General features: G+C 47.5%; 1 protein-coding gene across 1 annotated transcript; it reads right to left on the bottom strand.

Annotated features, from left to right (window-relative positions):
• Nucleotides 1–1,290: 1,290 nt before the first annotated feature.
• On the bottom strand, nucleotides 1,291–24,968 carry PIK3CD (phosphatidylinositol-4,5-bisphosphate 3-kinase catalytic subunit delta). Its single transcript, XM_080358863.1, has 24 exons — nucleotides 24,934–24,968; nucleotides 18,791–18,864; nucleotides 18,273–18,436; nucleotides 16,985–17,213; nucleotides 16,300–16,529; nucleotides 15,274–15,453; nucleotides 14,478–14,627; nucleotides 14,084–14,173; nucleotides 13,250–13,471; nucleotides 10,298–10,394; nucleotides 9,794–9,924; nucleotides 8,877–8,936; nucleotides 8,544–8,711; nucleotides 7,638–7,759; nucleotides 7,330–7,473; nucleotides 6,532–6,631; nucleotides 5,513–5,691; nucleotides 5,201–5,310; nucleotides 4,893–4,971; nucleotides 4,495–4,662; nucleotides 3,606–3,729; nucleotides 2,612–2,757; nucleotides 2,237–2,369; nucleotides 1,291–1,687 (listed from the first exon to the last, which is right to left on the bottom strand). The coding sequence occupies exons 3-24, from the start codon at nucleotides 18,411–18,413 to the stop codon at nucleotides 1,550–1,552; spliced, it is 3,141 nt and encodes a 1,046-aa protein (XP_080214989.1). The 5' UTR covers nucleotides 18,414–18,436; nucleotides 18,791–18,864; nucleotides 24,934–24,968; the 3' UTR covers nucleotides 1,291–1,549.

The raw sequence follows: 24,968 nt of genomic DNA, 5'->3' as shown, positions 1-24,968 counted from the left end.
TGATGCCATTCACTGACCAAACCTGCTGTTACTTACCTACTACTAGTCATTTCTACTTAGGGCAGAAGTTACTTTTTAAGGCAGTGTTAACTTAGCTGTGCAGCTGATGAAGAACAAATACATTTGAATTTGTCCTCTTAGGAAAAAAAAGGTGGATTTGAACAGCCAGTGTATGGCAACGTTCAGTTTTAAGTACCTGCGGCTCCTGTTCACTGTCTCTGTGCAACAGCAGAGCTCAGAGCTGCTCACCAGCTGAGGACACGAGCTGGAGACAAATATGACACATAAATAGAAATAGGTGATTGATGAGAGCACCTTGTGGGCGGTGAGATGGAGATGATGGAGATGATGATGGAGACGGAGGCTGCAGCTGATGGTCCATCTGCGTCTCAGTACCACCGAGATGAGCAGCTGAAGCCCAGACAGACACTCAGACCTTGCACAGCAGCTCTAATCACAGCCGAGGAGTCGGGTACCGCGGTGGAGACGAGGAAGAGTGTGAAAAGAACATTTCTAAGAAGCTGAGAGCTGAGCTGCAACTTACTGTAAGTGTTTCAGTGCTGAACCCACGCTTCTCTGGGTAGACTGGCCACATAACTGGGGCACAGAACGGCACCATCTGTGTTTCAGGGAATTTCAGTGTCGTATCCCGGTGTTCCGGAGCTGTAGGTGCACGTACCGCAGGGAAACCAGGCGGCAAACAAGCTCCGGTGAACCCCAACAGGAGGGAAATGTAGGAACCAACATTTTGAAAATGCAATCTTACTGTTTCAGGCGTCAAAACAGAATAAATGGAGAAACCCAGGAAGTGCTTGAGGCTCAACTAAAGTCCAGCTTAGGAAAGCAAACAAAAACACCTTAATCCATCGGCCAGTCCGAGCCTGTTCTTGTGGCATCAGTGAATTTTTGGGTTCTGGTTCAGTTTCAGGACACTTTGGCCTCTAGCAGAGAGAAAATCGTATGGTAGCGTGGATATTTTTACCCTGTCACAATGTGGAGGAAAACAACTTGTCCAAGTTGGCTTCAGTGGTGATTTCAGCTGACCTACCACGGCGGACACTGAAATGGGGCATGGGGAGCAACCGCGAGGTGAAGTTAATGCCTCTGAGCTGTACCGGTGGGGCCCTAGAAGATGAGCTATATCAGAGCTACAGGGACAGCAGGTCCTCAGTGTTCAGCTAAATTTTCAAGAAAATAGGAACGGACACTTAACCACATGGGATGGATGTTACAACTGCCTGAACTCTTCCATTCGAAGATGTATTATTTGAAGCTTAACAAGTTCTTAGGATACAGTACATCTACCTACCTTTCACTGTATGCAGGAATTTTATTGCCTCACGTCTCTCCCTTGTCCCCCAAAGATCTACCGCAGCCAGGACTACGCAGCTGATGAGTCCAACACTTTCAGGCACGCAGAGGCGTCTGATCTCTGGGAGTGCAGGACCTTCAACACGTCAACGTTCAGTCTTTAACAACCCGCCTGCAGTTGCTGGCCTGGGTGCAGATACTCGGTTCTCCTGCAGCAGGAGCGCAGGCCGGCGCTGCTCTACTGTCTGTTATCTTTGGATACGTTGTGCGCCAGCCAGTTCACTTTGGTTTTCCAGCTCTCGCGCAGGGCTTCGTTAAACTTCAGCCTGAAGTGCTTCAGCGCCTCCTCGTCTGTCTTCCCGAGAGCCAGGGAGTCCTGAGGGGAACAGCCAGAAATCGCTGTAGCCCCACACAAAGTGCAACCAAACAACTAACTGCTCAAATACTAAGATGTTTACTCACTAAGAAATGACTCCATTGAAAGGAATACCAAGCAGGAGTTGAGTAACTATTGCTTTTAATAGTTAATGTAGTTGCACGAGGATTTTTTCATTCTGATAAATACATGCATCCTACTTTTATGTCAGGTGTAGGGAAACAGCAGGTTTTTTAGTGCTCTTGTACAAAGCCAGAACCACTGAACTATCTACCTATACAAAATATAAGAGGCAAGCTGGGGACAGGAAAGGCAACCCAAGAGCTCTGTTTCCTCCCTGCAAGCTGGTTCTACAGGTACCCACTGCCTTTGTTCTGAAGCTATTTTCTGAGCACCAGCATCTGTCACTTCTGATGTCCTGCACGTGGCCATTGGACATCCAGTCGTAATTCGTGGAGCTCATTTGCTCCAAAGAATCTGCCCCTCCAGGCTGAACTCCTCCTCGGTTCAAAATGAGTTTTAACCGCATCTGGGTGCTGCTTCTCTTACCTTCAGATACTGGATGTCTTTAGAGCAGCTGAGTTCTGGCAGGCCGGCAGCTTTCATCAGCGCAAACAGGTGCAGGAAGAGCAGGCCATGGCGCCTCAGGATCATGTAGGCTCTTTCACAATAACCCCTGAACCTGGTCAAAAAACAAGGCAAAAGAATCAAGACTGCAGGCTCAGCCACTTCGTAAAGCAACACCAGATATTAGCGTGAGCCCTGCTGTCTGCGCTGGCGACTGCCGAGCTCTGTCACCTTCTCTAACACGTATAGATAATAGATTATTTGCCTTCACCTGTACAGACATCGATCAGCTATGGGCTACATATCGCTGGTGGAAAGAACTTGTGAGCTTAAAAAGCTTAACTGCTAATGCCTTACCTTTCAAACTTCTCATTGTTGTTAGTTTTTCCTTGCTGGATGACATGCACAAAGTCGTAGGTTAAGATGAAAGGAACTCGTTCTCTGTTAATACCAAATTTAGTCTTGAAGTTCCCCAAAAAGTGACCAAAATCAATATGGAACAGCTGAAAATTAAGAAAAAAAAATGTTTTCAGAATAGTATCTATTTTAGCTGATCAGTGTGGAGTTCTCTTCACAGTCACTGTATTCAAAAGATGCTGACTATAGGATTTTGGGAGGGAGCAGAACGCCCTCTCCCATGGCACTCCTTTGGGAAAAGAGGCAATATTTAATTGCGAAGTTGCCACAAAATATTAATTGCTCAGGTAAGGCTTTCTTGCCACGCTACAGCAAGTTTGCAGAGCTGCTCTAAGCCCGGACACAAGCCCAAGGCTGCGACACACAGGGCAGCAGCTCCCTCAAGTGGGCAATAACCGGCCGGCCTGTGCGCTGCACAAGGTTTCTAACTCTCCTTTCATAGCTGTTCTTGTGGAACAGAGAAGGGATCAGTACAAATATGAATGTGGAATTAAAACCACGCTGATCCACTTGCATCTGTTTTTTGGAAAGAAACCAAACCACCACTTTTTCTGGGAAGAAGACTACGAATAAATCAGTTTGGGTCAGTGACTGAGCTCACCACTCAACCACGAGCAATTTGTGACTCTGCCGGAGCCAAAAGTAATTCCTCAGACTGGTAAGTGCAGTGCAGGAGTTTGCATGTGCAGACAATTTTAGGTCTGAGAGGCATGAATTGCTCCACTGTCATTTCAAAGTGGGCATTAGCGGCAGCAGCTGATGGCAGTGACACACAACTAATTCAAATAATAAAACTGTATTTACCCTCTGAACAACAGAAGCTATTGAGAATATGAGGAATGTCCTTAGCAGAGGGGTTGCTGGGGTGCCTGTCCCTTGCTAAGCAGCATTCGCGCCCCTCGTGCAGCACCTGAGCAGCAGCGAGTGCCCGTACCTGGCCGGTCTCCCGGATCATGATGTTGTCGCTGTGCCGGTCCCCTATCCCCAGCACATAGGTGGCCACGCAGTACCCAGCACAGGAAAGCGTGAACTCCTCTATCGCTTGTTCTAACGCATCGCTAGAGGGCAAGAAAAAAAGGAGAATTTTACTTTCAACACCAGTACTTCACCATTAGAAAAACTGGGTTTTTTATCTTCCCCCATGCAAACCTGCAGGAGAAAGTAAAGGAATTGCCTTTGAATTTCTGTAGCTCTCCAGAGGCAGTACCCCCAACTGCGCTTTACAAAAACGAGCTGCAGTAACTCCTTTGACTAAGGTCGTGTCTACAATCGCAAAGAAAATGGTTTAGTCTCAACTACATTAACTCATTTCTACATCTCCACAGAACCAAAAGACAAAACGTGCTCCTCGAATGATTCTTTTTGGTGCCCTGCTACATCAGAGCAGCACGGTTGTGCTGCTGCTGTTTCTGTATCTAGTAAAACCCCAAGCTACACAGCTTTGGTGCTGCTTGCTTTTTCCACCTCCTGGTTTTGGTGTTACTCTTTCTGCCCCTTTCCAGCTGCCCCCACACTGATTATCTATCTCTGGAGAAGGTAACGGGACCGATGGGAAGATCCAGGTTTGGATGCAGCCTGTGGACAGTGCTATTTAAGCTATCAGAGATCGAAAAAGCTTACAAAGAGTAAGCCAGGGGCCTCCATTTCTGTTCAAGATCCAGATGATGCCTTCCAGTACATCAGGAAGCGAAGCAGCCACAGATACTGTAGGATACCTTGGAAATATGCATAACTGAAGTAAAAATATGGTGCAAAGCAGAAGAAATGTCTCCATCTGGGAGGAAGCAGTAAAGCAGCACCAAGTTAAAGGTAAAGCCGCTCACCCAGGGTTCTTGGACTTAAGCCAGTTCAGCAGCGCGTCCTTGTTGAAGGCTGCGGTGGCCACCATGTTGCTCTTGTTCAGCTGGATGTTGGCGATGGTGTCTGAGTGCATGACCACCTCGATCAGCCCCGTCTTGTCTCCTGTGGAGAGGCAGCCATAAGGGGTCATCCTGCAGAGATGAAAGAAACCCTTCCACTGAAATCTTGCCCAGAATTGCATTGACTTTTAAGCTTTCCTTTGTCCGTATCTACTCTGCGTTTCTACTCCTCAGTACCACAATACCTGACTAGCTGCTCATAGAATACTAGACTAGATGGGGGCAAAATAAGCTTGGAAACAAAATGACCTCACTAGCATGAGTGATCGTTGCAAGAGGACAACTGTGAGCACATCACTCACCTCAGGTCCAGGCCCTCCTGCTTCCACAGGATGTCCATCAACTGGATCATCTGCAGGGTCAGCATGTCCTGACGAAGATCTATGCAGCAATTACAAAGGAAAAATGGCTCATCAGTACCTCCCGTTCTCCCCTGCTCTGGTGCTCTTGCAGAGTTCATTACATCTCCAGATTACTGTCAAAAAAACCTCTAATCACGCTGATGGTCCTAATTTACACGCCATCTTAATGGGCCACATTTAGGCTCACTCATCACAACAAATACTTGAAGAACACTATGCCTGTGAAAATATATCCTTTAAAGACTTACCATCGCCATTTTTAAAAATGATACCCACTCCACCTCCACCTGTCTCTTCATTATTAAACACAATCCATAAAGGTTTCATTTTGGAGTCCATAAAGGTGCACTGATCCACACTAGAGGAAACAAAAATATCACCATCAGAGTTTCCATCTATTAAAAAGGCGGCTGTCCAAGCTGCAAATTCAACAGCATCTACAAACACCAACAGATTGGTGCCTTCTGTGAGCAAAGAGGACCGTGGGGTAACCAGAAGCCTGGCTCTGCTGCTGAACAAAGCCTGCGGCACAGGTTGGGAGACGCAGCAGTTTTCCTTACCAGACTTCTGCGAGGATAATGTTGGGGTTCAGGGGGGACTGGAGGTGGGAAAGTGCTTCGAGATACGTTTCCTGCTTCATGCAGACGTGCATCATCTCCTTGGTCTGGGGCTTGGTGGCCTTCTGAGAACTCACTTTAACGAAGTCGTTCAGAGCTTTCATCTTGTTGAGTGCTTCTCCCTGAAGGAAAAGAGAGGGATGGAACAGGGTTAACAAATAGGAAACTCCAGGACAAAGTTTACAACTATTAAACTCTACTGTGAAATGTAAACCTTGGTTGTGTCTCTTACCTTCTCTTCACGTTATGGCAATTTCACACATTGCAACAAAACAACTTTAGTAATAGCTCCTTGAGGGAGATCCATAATAGTTATGGCTATTCTGCTGGGCACAAATGCACTGCAAAGCAGTGACTGCACCAGGAATAATGCACATTAGCGAGCACCAAAGGAAGAAGCGAGGTGCAGTGGCTGAAAGAATGAGGCTGAGACCTGCAGCCCCAGCCCTCTTGTGCTTTTGGGGAGTTCTGGTTATGCAAAAGTGCTACTTGGTCTTGAAAATAGAAGCAGCTCTGGTTTGTGGGCATATCTTGGATATGACCGTCCCTCACTTCTGAGTTAGGTACAGGGAGCCTTGATATACAATGTAGAAGTTTTAGAGCGAACAAACGGCAGAATTACCTCTACACAGCAAGTGAAGGGAAGAGTGCGCTGCTCCAAACCCCAGAGCCAGCTGTGATCAGCTCCTGCTCACTGGTAACTCACCCAACTCAGCTCATAACGGTGTTTGAACGTTTCTAACCGTTCTGGACACGTAGTGTACTTTGTGCAAGTGAGTAAGAGATGAGCAAAGTCACATGTGATGGGGAACTCTGGGCTCTTAACAGGATATGCCAAAACCAATAATGCAGTTGAAAGGCTCTTTTTGTCTTACTGGTGACATTATGTTGGAAATGTTAACAGCTGAGAACCAGCTCCAAGCAACAGGGAAGCCAACCTTATGTTTAAAAGCAATTTTTACCTGTTTCATCAAAACTTTCATGTGGTGGGTGCTGCCTCGGCAGTATGCTTCCAGGATCAGGCCAAACCTCAAGGCAACTGCAGGAACGTGCATTTCTGACCTGGGGGAGATGGGAGGTTAAAGCAATTCTGACTCAGCACTGCCAGTGACTAATTCTCCCATTCACGCCAGCACAAGGAAAGGGGGAGAGGAGGGTCCAGAATATCAGCTGCTGTTTAGATTCTATGTGCTGCGGAGGGAAAAAAAATGCAGCCACCCCAGAAGGTGATGTAGAAAAAACATTGCTTGAAATGAGGAGACATTTTTCTGGATGACTGAATTACTGACCCCTCCTTTGAGGACATTGCTTAAGGAGCAAGGACAGTTCAGCGCCTCTGGCTCAGGGCTGGCATGAGGCCATGGATGTCCAGAGTAAATTTCAAATCACAGGCATGTGGAGATATACATAGAGATATACATACATAAATTCTGAAAACAGGAACTAATCCAACCACCACCACCACAAAAGAAAAAAAATATCAAACAAACAAAGCTTTTACGTCCTCCTGGAAGAATACTTAGTCAGTCTTGGAAAGTAAAAAGCAGCAGTGCCTGGGTTTTGGTAATCCCAGCAAGGAAATCCCAGCAAAGCTTTGATGAAAGACACTGGCTAAAGGACAGCCAAGGCCTTTAAATAAATACCCTGGCATCTGTTCATGCAGACACTCTTGCTGTCTCACTTCACAGAGCAATTAGGAAACCAGTAAATGTTGGTTTCACTCGATTACTAAGAAAAAGCCTAAAACATTTGGTCTTTACCTCAGGTGCCAGAAGAGGAAGTGGCCAATCTTGCGGTTGGATAACGCCCTGTCCAGCAGGAACTTGGTTAATTCACAGTCTAAGTAGGATTCATACTTAAGCACCTGGACGAGCTGTAGCAGGTATTGGAACAATTCATGATCTCTGCGGACAGAAAGGAAAAATAAAAGACAAGCTTATTTCTACTGCAACAAACCTACTTGCAAAAATTGTGAAGACAAGACTGTCAGCCTTGTTCACAGTCCCCCTCAGCAGCCATAAGCATAAATAGAAAGGGGCTCTGCATATCCCTTGTGGTGAACACTTACGTCAGCTTCTTTAATGAGTTGATAGCAAAGGAACCAACGTAGCGGTCAGGAAAGCTGAAATCCAGCAGCTCCAAGGCATTCAGGACAGGCAGCTCTGGCCAGGTCTGGAGCAGGGAAATCATCTGTAAAAGAAAAAAAAATAAAGTAGTAGCAAAAAAAGGAACAATATTTTTTATGACAACGGATAAATATCTCAGATTGTACTGCTGGAGGAGGAGCTCCTTTGTGGGAGGTGCAATCTCTGTCTCAGTCACTATTTCTAGATGCCTCAGAGCAAGTTTGCAGACACCGGGTCAACAACCATCAGTCTCAGCTTTCTAGGAAGGCTGACAGGAGGAGCCATCCAAGTCCACAGCACGGTTACGTTTGCTGTACCACAATCAGTGGAATAAGCTCTTTGGGAAAAGCACTTTCCGCAGCATAATAATGTAGACTAAAAAGGGACCTTTAGAAGGAGGGATGAGCAGCACAGAGACCATCCTTAACTCATGTCTGATGTTCTCAGTGGAACAGATTCACTGACCCCCTGATGCAGCTTGTGCTGGTCTCTCACTATCAGTTAAGAATACCCAATGCAGATCCTATTTCTGCAATGAATTAAACAGGTTTTTTTCCTTGTCTCCAGTTTCTAGAGGGAATAAGCAAGACCTTGTTGGTCAGTAATGACTCTGGGACAGCACAGAGTTAAATGGAGCCTAGAAGAACTAAATGTCAGCTTGGCTGGGTACCACTCAGCAAACGTTCATAGTCACTAATTAAGAACAGAAAATCTTCCTCAGCCTTGATGCCAAAGGTACCTGCACAGGGCACTGAGAAACATCCCCTGCTAAGCTGGCCTCCCAAACACAACACAGGGATGTAGACACTCAAAAACAGAGCCCTCGCTGCCAACCCCAGCATCCTCACCTGGGCAACATCTTCATGCTTGTTCCATTTGGTGATGATAAGCAGCTTCGCTAAAGCTTGCGGGTACTGGTCACGGATATCGTATCTCATCTTCCACACCAGGTCTTTCTCGTGCTCATATAGTTCAGTGTGGCTCCTCCGCTCCAGGATCTCCTTCAGCTGCAGCTTCTGCTCATGGGAATCACAGCAAAGAGCATACACAGGGCTCAGTCTCAACCCAGAGAGACCTTGTAGGACTGGGCATGACCCAGTTTGGTGAAAAGGTGGTTAGGGGTAAGGTGGAAACATGTAACGATCTGCACATTGCTGAGAAACTGATGCCAGAAGACTCACCTCCTCAGGATCCTCCGGTGCAGCACGGGGTGGTTCTCCATTCCTCCCCAACTCCAGCAGCTGGGACACAAATAAAGAGTCTGAGAAAGGCTCCTCCTTTCCTCTGCACTTCCAGCTCACCATCACTTCAGCTGTTTATGCTGTATTATAGTCACTTGCCACTTCTGGAGAAGGGGCGACGTACTCAGGAGGTAACACACTCAGCAGGACCCCTCTGCTCAGAGGTGTAACTACCCACAGAGCCCCTTCCATGGTTGCAACAACAACGGATGAGTCCTTTCCCCAAAGGGCACATTGGCACACCTATACGGCTCGTCAACAGGGACTCTGGGCCACGGAGCTCCAGGCTAACACGAGCCGCTCCAGATTCTCAGAGCAGCGCTGCCCAAGCCGCCCTGCACACTGGCCCGATCTGTTAAAGCTTCTGAGCCAGAACACGCGCCACGGGGCAGCATGTGTATGTGTCCCTGGCAGAGCAGATCCCCTTTCTTTTCTGTAACGGGTACATTTCTTCTTCCACTTTAAGTGTCTGGCCAGTTGCAGTGACAGATGGAAAATCCCTGTACCACAGGGCGTGTTATCACGCTGTGCTGAAAGGGAACAAGCTGTCTACTTTCGCTCATTTCCCCTTTTATTCTTCTTTCCTAACACTGCCTGCAGTTTAAAGGTGCCTCAGTTAAACCCACTTTTTAAACAAATGCTCATCTATGAGAGCAGTTTTACCTCAGGAATTCACAGCTTGGAAAAGTATTCACTCAAAGGTCCATTAGTAAAGAGAAGTCAAATTTTCAATTAACAATATCTGCTCATCAAATTTGTTTGCACCCAGTCCCTGTCAACGGCCACCCAAGAAACAGTGACGGAATGTGCTCCTGCACCAGCAAAACTAGGGAATTCCCGTGCCTCCGTGTTCCTACCTGCTCAAATGATGGGTAATACACGGGGTGCGACGCAACGCTGGGGAAACAGATGACCAAGGCTGCTGCACTTTCTGTGTTGGGATTGCACTGCACCGTGCCCATGGGGTTCAGAAGTTCCCCTTTCTCATCTGAAAAGCAAAGTACATCAACCCATGAACCCTGGTCTTGCAAAGCTTTGCTCCAGAGAGCAGAGCACAGGCTGCTTCAGCTCTGGCACTGGACACAGCCTGGCCCTGGCCGCTCACTGCATCTCCCTGACCCCTCAAAAGCGAAGTATACATGACATCTTAGAACAGCAGCAACTTCTTATGCCAAGCAAAACAAGGCCTTTGTCTTGGCAGGGCACAATTTTGAGCGGTAATCATACTGGGTCTGCCAGTCTGAACTGTTCTGGCCCCTCCTGCAAAAACTGCACAGCAATACAGGGTACAGGGCATCTCCTGTCTTTGTAGTGGAGATTAAAGGCACAAAACAATCCAGCAGCTCTGTCTCCTGACATACCTGGAAAGGAGGACCACATGTGCAAGCAGCACTCCCCTGTTTTCAGCTGGTCCTTGTAGTCAAAGAGCATGACGTTCACCCAGGCGATCGGGCAGTCCTGCAAAGCAAAGCAGCTCATTTGGGTGCTGTAACTGCACAAGCTGGGTGAAGGGATGAGAAAAACTAAGGAGAAAGTGAGATATCCCCATGCAAAGTGAGTTGCTGTAAAGAATATACCACCCCGGGTAGCCATGCCTGTCTGCTTACCTTTGAAGCTCTTCTACAGTCAGAGTATATGACAGTATAAAATTTAGATATTTGCCAAAACTTGGGGTCTTTTGTGTAGTGCTGAATGGCACCAAACACTCCTCACAAATATGTCTAAAACTTCATCACTCAATATTTTGCATAGCTGAAGAATCTCTAAGTTTCTGGTAAGGCCTTGCAACTCTACACTTGATGGGACTTGAAGGAGCTATGACATACGTACTTCATATATTTCACAATTTGAGAGGAGGGAGAAGAACCTCAATTTTGAAACAGGGAACACAGAGTTAACATGACTTCAGAAAACTAGGCAAAGAATGCTGGATATATCAGACAATGGGAAGAAAAGGGTTGGCTCCTTTATACATTAATAAACACTATCTATAGAAATCAAACCTTCTGCTGCCAATCTCTCACAAAACCCCCCAAAATAAAACCCACAAGCCAACCCAGTCACACAAGCCAAGTCTAATTTGAGGGAGTGAAGTGACTGGGACAGTCTCCCTGCTCTCACCCAGTTCCCCACCACCAGAGCAGACAGACGCGTTCCACAAGTGACCCAAGATTTCCTGCACTCAGGTTCCCCAAACGGAACAGTTTACTGCATAGAACGGTTTCAGCAACACCAGCATTTCACTCAGCTGCTCAAAAAGCACCAAGGCTCAAGCACACGCTAGCACAAAAAATGACTGGCAAAGGGGCTGCAAGGAAAAATTCAACACAGACGCACTCACAAACAGTGTAATATTTGAAAGGAAGCACAGCAAGACATCTCTTTCCACTGAGACATTCTAGGGAACGTCTCAGGCTTCCCCTGAAGGTTCACCAAAGGACTTGGTGGACCAAAGTCAGCATTTCCCCTAATGTGACAAAATGAATCACTTCCAAGTGGCCCGTCACAAACCTCTGAGTTGATTTGATTAGAGTAGGTATCTTCAGTAAAATCCCATTCGAGACATCAGTGTCTAGATCACAGGAAAAAGCCAAACAAAACACCACCGCCAGCAATAACCTCTCCTAACAGAGCAAATGACATCAAACCACAGCACGGGGCCTGCCAAAACGCAAGGCAAGATTTTGGGTGGATAAGGTCCAGCAAAGCAACGATTCAGCACTGTAAAGACAGAAATATCTGCTGCATGACTTAGAGAAACACTGAGAGCCAACCCTCGGGGTGACATTAACCCTCTGACTCATGCAGGCAGTCTGCAAGCACGCCTGCTTTTGTGGTAGTAAATTATTTAGTCCCACCTCTCTGCTCTGGACGGTCTGCACAGACAAACACCACGCATGCGATTAACCTCGGAGCGCTGTGAGCAAAGCCAGCAAAAAGGTTATTAATCAAAAACAAAAATCAGGGTGCACTTGACTGTGATCTCCTCTTACCAATCATTTTCAATCAGCTGCAGCTGACCATGTGGAAAAATCAATTTCTGCAGAGCTCAGCTCCAGCAAACTGTGTGATTTTATATTAAGAGCTCACCAGAATGCATCCACCTTTCCTCAATACCGCAACACACAAGAACAAGATCCTCTTAACAACACAGCTAAGCAGGCTGGTTTTGTTTTGTCAATCAGAATAGCAACATTTCCTTCCGACTGCTTCAAAATTGAAAATTGGTCCAGTGTGACCACAAAAATGCAGCTTGTGGATGAATCAGATATTCTGTTGGAGAAAAGCCTCCAGCAGGAGCTGCAGTTCTGCTATTCTTAAGTAAAAAACAACAATAAAAATGTTGATCCTGGTCCTGGCCTCAAAATGTTTCCAGTCTGAAGTCTCCAACCCAGAAACTGGTCCACACGAGCAGGACTCGTGGGCTGCCTGTGCTCCCCAGACATTAACACACCGTAACCCCAAAAACCCTATTGATGTCAGCACAGCCAAGCTCAGTGAACCTCCCAGCAGTGAAATGAAGCCGGCAGAACCGAGACCGAAATTTTCTGTGATCACATTTATCAGTCCCTCATTTCTCCGCACTCTAGTAAAGATGGCATGACTAATCCCCTCTTTAAAACATGGCAACAGTGTTCTTGTGGCTGCAGAAACAATAATCTGCGGAGGAAAAAATGCATTTGTTGCTCATAAAGAAAATTCTTTGCATGCAAAGAGCTAGAGGCATCTTGCTTAAGTTACAACACTGGGAAACCAGTGTTCAATTCATTCATTCATTCAATTACAGGCTGCACTTAGATTTAGTTTTAGTTATGAATAATTAATGAGTTAGAAGTTTTGGAATAGAGGTGAAAAAGTGAGAAATATCTACATCTCTGATGCAGAAGCGCAAAACAAGACCTTCCAAAGTGATTTAACATTTCTGCCCTCAGTTTGCAGCATCTGAACAACAACCTTGAGGATTCTGCACCTTCATTTCACCTCACCTAAAGCTTTGCTGTAATCAGCATTTACATTCCTCATTTTCTTCCCCCTTCTTAGCCGTTAATTTGCTCCATGGGAGATTTGCAGGAAAGACCTTACTAGAAAGAAGATGCAACACAGAAGACGGTTTAACCTCAACTACAAAACAAGGAAGTTGTGGAACAGCAAAACAGAGACACTAACACAAATGATTCCTCTTTATGTGCATTCAGATGCTGGCTATGTTCCTTAATGGTCTTTCTAGAAGCAACAAGCATTTGATTCAGAATGGTGTCCCGTGCCCTCCCACACCGGCAAGCCAGGCTCAGTCCCACGCTGGCTTTACTTACAGCTTTCTTGGACTTCTTCTTGGTGGAACGTGCCTTCTTTGCCTTCTCGATGACAGCATAGAGGGCAAAGCAGAGCCGAGCCATACGGGGAAGATCACAGATGTTAATATCAAAATCCAGGCGCTGCCTCCACACTGGTTCTGAACAGACGTTCACCTCAGAGCTTGAAACTGTCTTGCACAGCATCTCATTGCCATGAAAGAGACCTGCTTGCACCACCAGCTGGGGGACGGAGAAATAAGAGAACACCATGAATCCACAGACCTGTTTGCTGAAGACATGATGAGAAAAGGAATGAGACACTTTCCTGAACAGAACTGCCCTACTCCTGTGTCTTTCCCAACTCACTGATGCATTAAATTCCTTAATCTTCCTCTTTGCTCAACTTCAGTAAGGGCATGGTTATCTTTTTGTTTCATGTGAGCTTGCAAGATCTGCTTAATCGCTGCAAAATGCTTGGGTAATCCATTGCTATGGGAGTGATGGGAATCATTCTCTGAGAGCTGAATTTCTACTCCTCTGCTTCCTGCAGACTTCCCGGCCCCTCCACACGGCTGCCAAGCGACACCACCACAGGGCAGCAGCTCTGTTTGCTACTCAGAAGCTTTTGCAGGGGAGTGTTTCTAAGAATGCATCGCCTGTTGCCGGCTCGCAAGTTCCCTTCCCCTTCCTGTTGTGCTGCAGTTTAGAAACTGCCCAAAGGCTGAATGAAGCGTCATGGAGGATCATGAGATCAAGTTGTTGGCCCCTGCTTTCCTCACCACCCAAATGAGACAGATGCAACTAGGAAAGCCAAAGCACAAAACCAAAACCCCTAACTGAGTCAGTACCTACCTTCATCCTCTCATCTGCGTTGACCTTGCTGCCTTGCACGAGCTCAATGTAGAAAGGCTGCTCCAAGGACCAGAGAGAACCATAGTTTGGCTAGAAAGAGAAAAGGGTTCCCATCAGAAATGGATGCAACAAAGACTTGTCGAGCCAGTGCCAGACCTCATCTCTCATCGCGTGCTTTTTGTTCCAACAGAAAAGAGCATTGCACTGCAGGTGGGCAGCACCAAGTCTGCAACAACCAAGGAAGTGCTGGAGGGAGCTGGGAGGCTGACTGGAAATTCCCAGCTCTTAGGCCCTTCCTAGGAACATGTCCCAAGAGAGGCAGGGAGAACCAGACCAGCACCTCCATCAACGGAGGAGTTGAGGGTGAGTCCACAGGGTCACTGTGCCATTCTACCTTTTTCTTAGGGAGCGGGGGAGGCTTGACAGGCATCTTCGGGGGGCTGGCAATGCAGTTGGTTTGCTCATCTCTCATGGCAATGATGGTGGAGGAGTGAACCATGGTCAGGTGGGGCGTGAGGCCTCGGTGCAGGCAGCTGCGAATATACTGCAGAGAGAGGCGAGAGTCAGCACGGGTGAAACAGAGCCCAGCAGGCAAGAGCAGCCAAGCAAATCAGAGCTGGCTGAAGCAGAAACGGGTGGAAGGAGTAAGGAAAGGACATAGCAACAATCAAAATCCAGTTTTAAATTATCTCCTCTTGCTTTATAAACCTGCAGCTCACTAGACTCATGTTGCCAGAACTGAGAATATGAAGTGCCTTTTATAGCTGGCATTTCATCAGCTGCCTCAAATGGCTGCATTAAGGGAAAACACTGAGAAGGACTCAGCGCTCCCAGCAGCAGTTTTCCCTGCCAGGGGAACACAGGGGACAGGGTTACTTGCCCAACTTTCAGCAAGATAACCCCCAGCCCACCATGCAAGCAAACAGACATTTCCAGAACTATAATCTATAAATGCATTTAAACAGCATTTGGTGCCCAGAGATGGGCTTAGATCACTCTCCTCCCAAACCCATAAGGTTGCTAGAAGTATCCCTTGCCCTAAGTACCATCCAGGTCCTGTCACTGAGGCGTCGCATTCCTGCAAACAGCCCTGCCTCCTCGATGGAAGATAATACATCTCAATCCACCCTCCAAGCAAGAGGAGGCCATATGGGAACAGACTGATTGATAAAGCAAGACAAAAGGCTCACCTGGAACTGGTACAGAGGGTAGTTTCCATAGAGGTACTCGCATTTCCCATTCACCTGCAGGGTGTAGTCCTCGGGGTTCTCCAGTGTCTCGTGGCGGAAGACAGTAGCCTGCTTCTTGATAGCATAGCTCATTAACGTGATGGGGAACTCCTTTGGGGAGATCTGGAAAGTGAAGCTCTCCTGCAATCCCAACAACACAGCACACACTGTCAAACAGCAGCAAAGGGCTGAAATCAGCACAAGGAGCAGCAGTAACTCAGCAGATAGGTAACAACATTCCCATTGCTGACAGTAAAGACAAGGACATGAAGGCAGAATTACCCCCACCCACACATGAGCAAATAAGTAGGGATGTTTGCCAAACTGTGCAGGAGAATGTTTCAGCAGCACAAGCGCAAGGCTGGAAATCGGGAACTTCAAGTCCAGTTTTAGCAGAATCACCAGTTCATGTGGTTACTAGTCATTAAAAATCTTCCCCCTGTCATTCCGCCAGCCAGGCAGAGGGTGGTTAGGGTCACCATGCTCAAACACACTGCTCGGGGAGACCCTTCTCCCATGGGGATGGCTCCTGCTTCATGCCCAGGCACAACATGCAAAAATCACGCTAACCAGGGGTAGCAGGCAAGAACAGAGGGCCCTGGGCAACACAGACCACGGCCTGCAAGCAGTGTTTGCTGAGCATGAGCTGAGCAGACTCGTGGGCTTCAAAAGGAAAGGCATATATTGGATTCTGTGCTTCTCTCCTACCCAAAACCCAAAAAGCTTTCCAACACAAGTGCATGCAGCCTCAGCTACGAGCTAACCAGTACACCCAATGCATGTTCAGGAAGAGCAACTGCTCCCTTGGCTGGAGGCTCAAAGTCTCCCTCCCAACCATCTCCACAGGCAAAGGACTCTGGAGAATGAAGATGAACACATGGAAACACTGTCCATGCACACATTATTCTGTCTCCAGATGCCCAAAGGTTCCCAAAAGGGAAAACACAAAACCAGTTAAACATTGTCACAGAAAAGTTTGTGCTTTACCCCGCCAGACTGAAACTTGACGTTGACAAAAATGTTCTTGGTGGGGGTATGGAGAGGACCAGTGCCCAGGGCTTTGGCCATGGGCTCCAGCTGCAAGGGGAAGTTGTACTCCATCCAAGCTGCCCAGCTGAGCTGCTGCCGCTTTGCTGCTCTCTCCTCGCAGAACTGGCACATTTTGGTGCGGAAATCGTTCACCTCTGGATCCTGCACAGAGTCAAACTCGTGCAAACCTAAGCGGAGAGTAAGAGGGAAAGGCAAAATAACCATCTGCACCCAGCGGTGGAAATCAGCCTCGGATAACCAAGTGTCTGTGAAATAGTCTTCCTAAACACATGCTTAATATTTGGCCAAATGAAGAAGAGTCAACCAAGCTACTAATAAATACTTTACTATTTACACTATTTATGTATTTACTATTAATACGATTGCACTGACTCAATTACTATAGCCTTCTGCCAGCAGGAAAGATCACCCATCTTGGGTCTACACACACAGAGTTCCCTTACCAGATCCACCAGAGACCACATTTGCTATTAATAACAATAATTTAATAATTGAATCTCCTGCACAAGCAGGGCTCTGTCACTATTCCATAGGTAGCGAGGCTGTCTGGGACAGAAGCACATTTCACCTACACACAACACGGCTGCCCCGCTCCTGGCGAGACCAGCAATAGGGAACTGACCTTTCCCAATGAGTAGGCTGATCTGGGAGTTAATAACCTTCTTGACTCTGTCACCTTCTCGAGCCACAAGCCGCAGTACGGGTAGGAAGGGCTGGATGTCACAAAGCCGCCGCTGCTCGTCCTCCAGCTCTTGCTGTTCTGCCGTCTGGTTGATGCACGTGAAGACATAGGCCTCGGGATCACTGAGCATGTGGTAGAGCGGCTCATACTGAGCGTGCTTCCACACCACCTGCACCAGAGCGACAGCGAGGTGAAACTCCTGCACTGCCACAACCTCTTCATCTCACTGTCACCGCACAACCTCCCTTTCCCGAGATACCCCAAACCTTCTCACAGCCTTCCTGGGCTTGCAGCCACCAGCTGCTTTCCAGTCATGTCTGGTGGCTCCAGCTCATGCTGAACTGCTGAGCAGATTTATTTGCAAGTGCATTTATTTCCATTTTTTCTGCTTGCTGTTTGTTACAGGCAAAGTAAATCCCTCGCCCTGTGTATTTAAATAACCCCACCTGCACACCTCATGGTAAGTACCTGCTGGCTGCTAGCCTTGTGAAACAGAGGTTTTACTCCCACTGGAAGCAAAATCAGGTTAAGTAACTTGCCCCTAGTAACACAAAATCTGTGACAAGAGCCAAGAACTCTGCTGAAGTCTTCTTGACACTATCCAGTTCCCAAAGATCCCTCACTCCCAGCGGGCAGCACTTCCACATGACTCTTCATATTTCATTTCTTCACTCTCATCCTAAGCGCCTGCTATAGGAGACAAAACCCGGAGCAGATGGGCCTCTGGTCTGACCTAGCCGGCCGACTGGCTGCAAAACACAGACCTGTAACTCACAGCTGGAAACAATCAGCTCTACTCAGGGTTTTTTGGGTTTGGGTTTTTTTAATGTGAAAATCGCAGCATGAGAAAACTTGGAATAATCTGGCACTGTGCTCCTGTCCCTTGTGATCTGTGACTCATCCAGGCCAGGTTATTGCTGCAGAGAAAACCTTCTCCAGTGTTTTCCTTCACTCTCCCCTAACCCCGTGTCTGCCCAGGGAAACAAGGAAGCAGCTACATTTTTTCGTACATGTGGTTTCACTACAGCATTTTATTCCTCAAATGAAGCAGTAAGAAAAATCCTCTGTGTCATTACCATTCCCAACTTCCAGTATTGAGTTCCTGCGAGGCAAGAGAGGGATGCGCTGGCACTTGAGTTTAAGACCAAACACATTTCCCCAGGTGTTGCCCAAGAACAAACCCCTTGTTACAGGAATTGCACGTAAGACTGTGGAACTAGGCTGTTACCTGCTTGATGGTGCCCAAGCTGGCATTGCAGGACACGGAGAGGTTTAAGTATATGCCTGTGGGCAGCAGAAAGTCCACCTGGATGTTTTGGTTTTCCCCCTTAGACCAGAATTCCATAGGGCAGTAAATGCCTGGGGGCATCCTGCTCACTTCTGAGCTACCACCTGCAAGAAAAGCAAAAAGTCTGTTGCTGCTGACTACATAACAGCCCGATCTGTGCCGGGCTCTGCAGAACATCAATGTGCTAAAGGACCCAAAGAAAGGAAGGTCAGCATATCCTGATAGCTCAGGAAAACAGGCACCTTCAAACTTCCAGTCCAGGGCCTTTAAGCCACAGAAGCATTCTTGCTACAGAATTTGCTTCTATATCAATGCAACCCTTTCCTAATCTCTTCTAGACTGGGATTAACATCTACATCTGGCAAAGAAATTAAAGAATTATCTTCACTTGAGAACAAAGGCACTTGTCCCAATAGCTCAACTACGACCAAGCAGCCAACAGAAACAATGATTCCTACCCCTGGCTCTGCAAGGCGATCCTCAGCCCACATGCTCCAAGATCCACTTTGTTTTTCCAGAGCTCAGTTCCAGTCTGCAAGAGGGAGAAAGAGGTGCTGTTGGTTCTGAGCATGCATACATTTTTATACATAAAACCAAATTATACTCCACTGTCTATTCCACCTCTAAAAGTACAGGAAAAATGAAATTGAAAGCTGAGGCAATCAAAATATGTGTGTTAATTCCATCTGCATCCTTTGACTTGGCACGGCTCTAGAATTCCTTTTTTCTCAGTGCAAAAAGGAGAGAAAGAATCTGAAAACTATCAGGTACAAACTGGTGTTTTCAAACACAGGATAAGCGCACACAGGAACAACTAAAACAAAAGGCATTCAGCAGAAGCGCATCGTACAGTTTCTTTCTTAAAGACATGAACACCAAAGTCAGAGAAACCCTCATGCTCCATCCATTTGCCCACAAACAAAATACTGCAGCAGGATAAAACTGCAGTTTCCCCCACAGGTAAGTGTGTTGTCCCCATGTGCAGGAAGAGTGTGGAGCCATCAGCATCAGCTCCTAGCGAGAGATGTGTGGCTCTACCTCCCTTCCACCACCTGAGCCGAGAAAACCGCTCACCTAAACCCTCTCTCACTTACCAGAGAGTTTTTCCAGCAGGTCAGCAGAGAAACACACCAGTAGAACAGCCCGGAGGGTGCTCACACAGCCATGGTCCGTAGCTGCTGTGGACACCAAGGCCTCAGCCTCCTGTCATTCTGACCCTTGGCTGGCTCTAAATTCAGCCGCGAGCAATTCTGACAGCATCACTTAACCTCAGCCAATGAAACCAGTGCAAAATTTGCTCATTCACAACTTAAAATATGGCTTAGCAGCTGTCAGACAGTGTACAGACTTAGAAAGAAACTGAGCAATGTGCTGCCGAAGATTTGGGTCTCCCAAATCGTCAAGTCCTGCTGGCAGCTTCTCATGAGCCAGCTCTGTGCTTCAGTACGACAAGAAGCCCAACACCTTATCTGCCCGTGGCCGGGAGCGCACCACTTCCCCAGCAGCGGTGGGGTAAGGATTCCCAGAAACACGAGCTGTGCTTTATCTGTCCTGCTTCCTCAGCACACACACTGTATCGCACAGGGACCGGATATAGCGACCACAAAGCCACCCATGTGCCCTGGGAGGGAGGGAAGTGACGGGGAGGAGGCAAGGTCCACAAGTTTGAATAAAGCAAAACAAGGTTGCCTCGTCTTCTGCTCATTAACAATAAACCCAGCAAGTTTCTAGAGTATTTGCTACCTAAGCCTTTCCCAATGGCAACAAAAGCAGAAAGCTCCCACCACTCTGCTGACCAGCAAAGACACAAGAACTGCTGAAATGCTTCCTTCTGCTGAGGGTTTCTACCTGATCCCACATCCCATCAGATATGAGGTACCTTATCTAGGCTATTAGCACAATGTCAAGTTCAAATTGCTCAATACTTGGTCTTTCCAACCTTTCCTGGTGTAGAGGGATTTTTCCAACAGAACCCGGAGTGGATATGCCAAAGGAAGAACAACCCAATACTTCATTTATCAAGTCTTTGCCCTTCCCATTACTAAATTCAGAATGCTGCTAGTTGGACCTTGGGTCTGATCCAGTGTGACAGTTTTTACATGAAGCGAGCTCTGTATAGATTAATATTCCTCCACCGCTTCATCTTCCCTTTTGCCTTGGGAAATTGGAACAGAACTCTCCAGGCTGTAACCTTGTTCACACTATCTTGACCTCACAAGTAAAAGTAATTACAACTCCCTTTTTTCTGGGTCATTTTGCCATTTGCGAAGAGCCAAATCAGTCTTTTTTGTCAGGGTTTACGCTACTGGGGTTGTTTGATATATAATCCTCGTCTTTCACTGCAGCAGTCTTCAAAAAAAAGGATTCTCCATTGCAGCTGCCAATTTTCAAAAGCCCCAGCGTCATCTCAGGCTTTCATCCTGGTAAATGAACACATTGTTGTTAAAAATCCCATGTTGTTGTAGGGCTCTGACCTGCGGGTCTGATAGCCTGTGGTTCAAGTTAATCAACCCACATGTGACAGAAATTAGTTTACTGCACAACTTGCATATCTCCCAAAGCCAGGGCAAGCAAGGGAGAGACAGAAGCTCAGGTTTGAGTGGGATGCGAACCTGCAGAACCAAGCTCAGGCAGGTACACAGGCCATCAAAGAGCCCTCCATACCAAGGTCGAGCTGCAGCCACCCACTGCTACCATTAAACACCCTCAGTCCTCACTCCCCCTCCTGCAACACACTCCACAACATCCTCCTGCTCGAACATTCCCCACCCACATCATCCTACGACGCTTCTTCCTCCCCCAGCAGCCACATCTCCCACAACCCTCAACTACTCGTTCCAAGCGCCCGAGGGTCCAGTACATAAAGGTAAATTTATGCGGAGTGTAACAAACACATTTGAAATTACCCGGTCTTCACAAGCCAGCAGTCAACATAAAAGACACTAACACAAATCTCCTCTTATGAAGTTGATTAACCACAGCTCCGGTGTTTACAACATACAACTGCTATTGAGAAGGGGAAAAAAAAAGCAGCAAGCAAGCAAGATCACACACAGAGCAGCGTTCCACAAACCTCTGCGAGGCTGCAGCGTTAGACACGGAAGCTCTAACGCCCACAAACAGATTACAAAATTACTAAACCCCAGGACTACAAAAATACCTTTAGAGTTTATAAGAAATGAGCGGCGCGGAGCTCGCAGGTGACGCGTGTCGCGTGGGAGACAGCAGGAAATCACTTTCATTGCAGCCATCGGCTTTGCTGGGGGAGGAGGCCACGGGAATTTTTATGCACACACGTGCTGGCCGTGTCTTTCCCACACAATCAAACACACTTAGATTCGAACCAGCCCTAAGCTTCATAGGCACAGAGCCACTTTCATGCATGTTCTGAAGGTGTTTTACGCTTGGGCTTGCCTTTTTGGTGGGGGTCATGGGGTAAGATGGGTCCACCATACACTGCGGGCAAGTCATTTGAGCACTGACAGTGTAAAATTAACCCGCAAATTCCCCTCCAAGAACAGACTGGGAAAAGTCCTGCAGCAGGTAGGGACACACCAGCAAGTCAAACTGCGACTGCACGTGGGAGTTTGTAGGGGGCTCCCCCCTTGCAGGGCCACACAGCAAAAACACGCTGTACCTGCTTCTCTCGTGCCTTAACGTAAAAAAATCCTGACTTAGGCTCCAGTCGCGTGATGTGGATGCAACCAACAGAAGTTCATAGTAAGACTGGCCTTTGCAGCTCTTCCTGCTGACAAGTATTGACAACCTGGCTGTTTACTCATCTGAAAACGAACACGTGCTGGTGAGAGGCGCTAGAAACGGCCTGGGGGACTGTCCGTCTGCAGGTGTCTGCTGTGCTGTTCAGCCCCGCTGAGCAGGGACCTCCAAGGCAGCGGATCGATGCTCTAACCAGCCGGCAGCATCTCCGGCGAGCTGGGCTGAGAACCGCCAGCTCCTCACACTGCTGCCCTGAGCGATGCGGAGCCCGGACCTTCAGCTGGCAGCAGCCTTTCTGCCACATGAACGGCTTTGCTGCCTTCTGGAACACCTGCTAACATCATTCCCTTTGGAGGTGGCATCAATAGGATAGATTTTGTTCTTGTGTCAACAATGGTGTTTCCTTTACAACTTCCATTAAGCTTTCTGTAAAATACAGATCAGTGTCCCAACTGTGCTGCTAGGCCATTGTTGCTCTCTTTCCACTCCTGTGACACTGTTGCACCTTCGCTACAGACCTGAGTTGCGCCACAGCTCTAATTGTCTCCAGTTCCTCCTCCAACACGTACACACGAGTATAAGATTTGACCCATGAACTAAGCAGGAGAAAACAACAAGCCCTGGAAAAGGTGTGGAGAAGCATTCAAGTACCAAACAATCCCTACAAACAATGCTTTTGTATCTTCAGGATTAATTTCTTCAAGCCCTAGTTTGAGATATTCTCATCTCCTTTATTTAGTTTACTGTAATAAGACTTCTACCTCTACCAAATAAAAAAAATCAAAAATAGTTTTTTGCATAATATCAGTTTCAGTTTTGTACATTGATCTCTTCTATCCTGCCATGCAATTCCCTGCACCGATTCATTCATTCTTTCAACAGTAGTTGAAAGCATTTATGTACCAAAATCAGCATCTTCCATGCATCCAGATGTCAGCAAAGAGCCATAGATTTTTCCACATTCCAAGGATGCATTCTAGCTATATGGAGACTACCAGGATCAGGCTTTGAACAACTGGATCCAAAGCATCCTTTGGCTTGTGCCCTTCCCTTTATAAATTAAAGGCGCCTTTACTTGGAGCATTTATATTGCTCCATGCCCGCCTTACACATGCACATCCCCATAAAACAGGCTCACAGAGAGAAGTAATGGGAAGCAGAACTACACTAATGCAATCTGAACTGGAGCTAACCTTGTTTGTGTGCAGGGCTGATGATAAGAGGGGTTGTCAGCAAGGAAAGAGATAGGAAAGCAGAATGTACACAGGGTGATAAAACCAGGCTGCAGTTCTGTGGGGCTCCCAGCGCCAGAGCAACTGGAGAAAGAGCATCAGAGTGATTTACCATCATTCCAGCTCAGCAGGACCTTAGATCCAACCCCAAGCAATAGCCTGAGGGAAGGAAAGAAGAGCTCAGGTAAAGCAACTTAAGAGAAATGGAAATGCAAAGCCATACCTCATTCTGGAAATACAATGATATCGCTAGAGAAAGGCAGAGGAATACCAGGGAGCAAGAAAAGCACCTGAACGGAGGACTCGACAGCTTTCTCTGGCGGAAATTTCCAATCAGCCTATTAGGCAAGTTCACAGTCAACCAACTATGCTTCTAGGGTTGTCTGAGGAAGCATCTAGTGGGAAACAGTGTATTCAGTGGTTAAAGCAAGAGCTTGAAAACCAACAACTTGCAAAGTTCCATTCCTAACCCTGAAAACTGTTTGATGCGTGATTTCAAACAGCTAACTCCTCCGTGTTTCAGTTTTCTCACATTCGCAAGTACACCTCATGAAGGATGCCATAATTGTTAAATGCTGGCAAAGTGGTTTAGGATCTTTGCACTCTGGCTGTTACTGCGAACACAGGCATAGCCTGGGAGGTGGAGGAAGCTGTGATAAATGAAAACCTCTAGCCAAAGATGTTACTGAAATTAGTCTTTTTGCAACTGCTCTGATGAGGGGATAACAGCAGAAACCCAAGTGCATCTTACTGATGAAAACAAAAAATAAGGCATACATTCCTAATGACCCTCCACCACTATATTCAACTTCCTTTACTCTCAGGTTCCCATCTGGAGCACACACAGCACACCGTCCCCAGCTGCTAAGAAAGATGTTAAAAGACCCTTGTGCCCTGTCAAAACACACAGTCCAAAGCTAACCCATAGTAGAAATACACCACCGTTAGCAACGAACCGGGGCAGCACAACTCTGACACCAAGGAAGGTACGGGATGGCCAGATGCTGCTAAGGATGCACAAACCTTTGGATGACTCTTAACTGCAGAGACAAGGTGTCGAGCACCAAACCTGCCGGGTAAAGGCTGGGCAGGAATCCCAGCAGGACAAGACCCCCCCAGCAGCCCTGGAGCCGCTCAACGGTGACATTAGCGGTTACTGCGCAATTCCTGGCCAAAAAACGAAAGCCCGATGCCACCCACCCGCCCTGGAAACCAGAGGAGTGCTGCTGGCAGCGCATCTACTGCTGCGGGAGGGGGAGTCGGCTTCAAGGGCTGTCCCCGGAGCGGCTAAAATCTACATTCACCTCCGTAGGTCACCGAGTCTTAAAATATCGCATTTTCTTAAAGCAAAAGGGTTGGGTTTTTTTGTAGAAACACTGTTTGTCAAAGGAATCCGAGGAGTAATTAGAATTTGCCGCAAAGGGCACAGCGACACACGCAGGAGCGAGACACGGAGGACAGACACCCTGCCAGCCGCGGGGATCCCGCCGTACCCGCGCACCGGCCCCGGAGCCGCGGCCGGGGATGCGCAGCGCCACGGAGCGGCGGAGGACATGATGTCGCTCCTCTGCTGTCGCTCCTGCCGGGCCCTGGTCCTCCCCGCCACCGCCAAGGGCCCCCCCGTTCCCATTCCCGGTCCCCCCGGCGCTCACCTGCGCTGCTGCCACGGCGGCCGCGCTCCTGGCGC

This window comes from Nesoenas mayeri (assembly GCF_963082525.1).
Source record: "Nesoenas mayeri genome assembly, chromosome: 24".
Taxonomy (NCBI): Eukaryota; Metazoa; Chordata; class Aves; order Columbiformes; family Columbidae; genus Nesoenas; species Nesoenas mayeri.
This window is presented reverse-complemented; position numbering and strand designations above follow the sequence as displayed.

Coding starts and splice junctions, on each gene's coding strand:
- PIK3CD (XM_080358863.1), bottom strand. CDS start 18,413: ATGCCCCCAGGCATTTACTGCCCTATGGAATTCTGGTCTAAGGGGGAA. Junction 5,311..5,512: donor ATTATCCTCGCAGAAGTCTG/GTAAGGAAAACT, acceptor TGTTTCCTCTAG/TGTGGATCAGTGCACCTTTA. Junction 2,370..2,611: donor AACAATGAGAAGTTTGAAAG/GTAAGGCATTAG, acceptor TTTTTTGACCAG/GTTCAGGGGTTATTGTGAAA.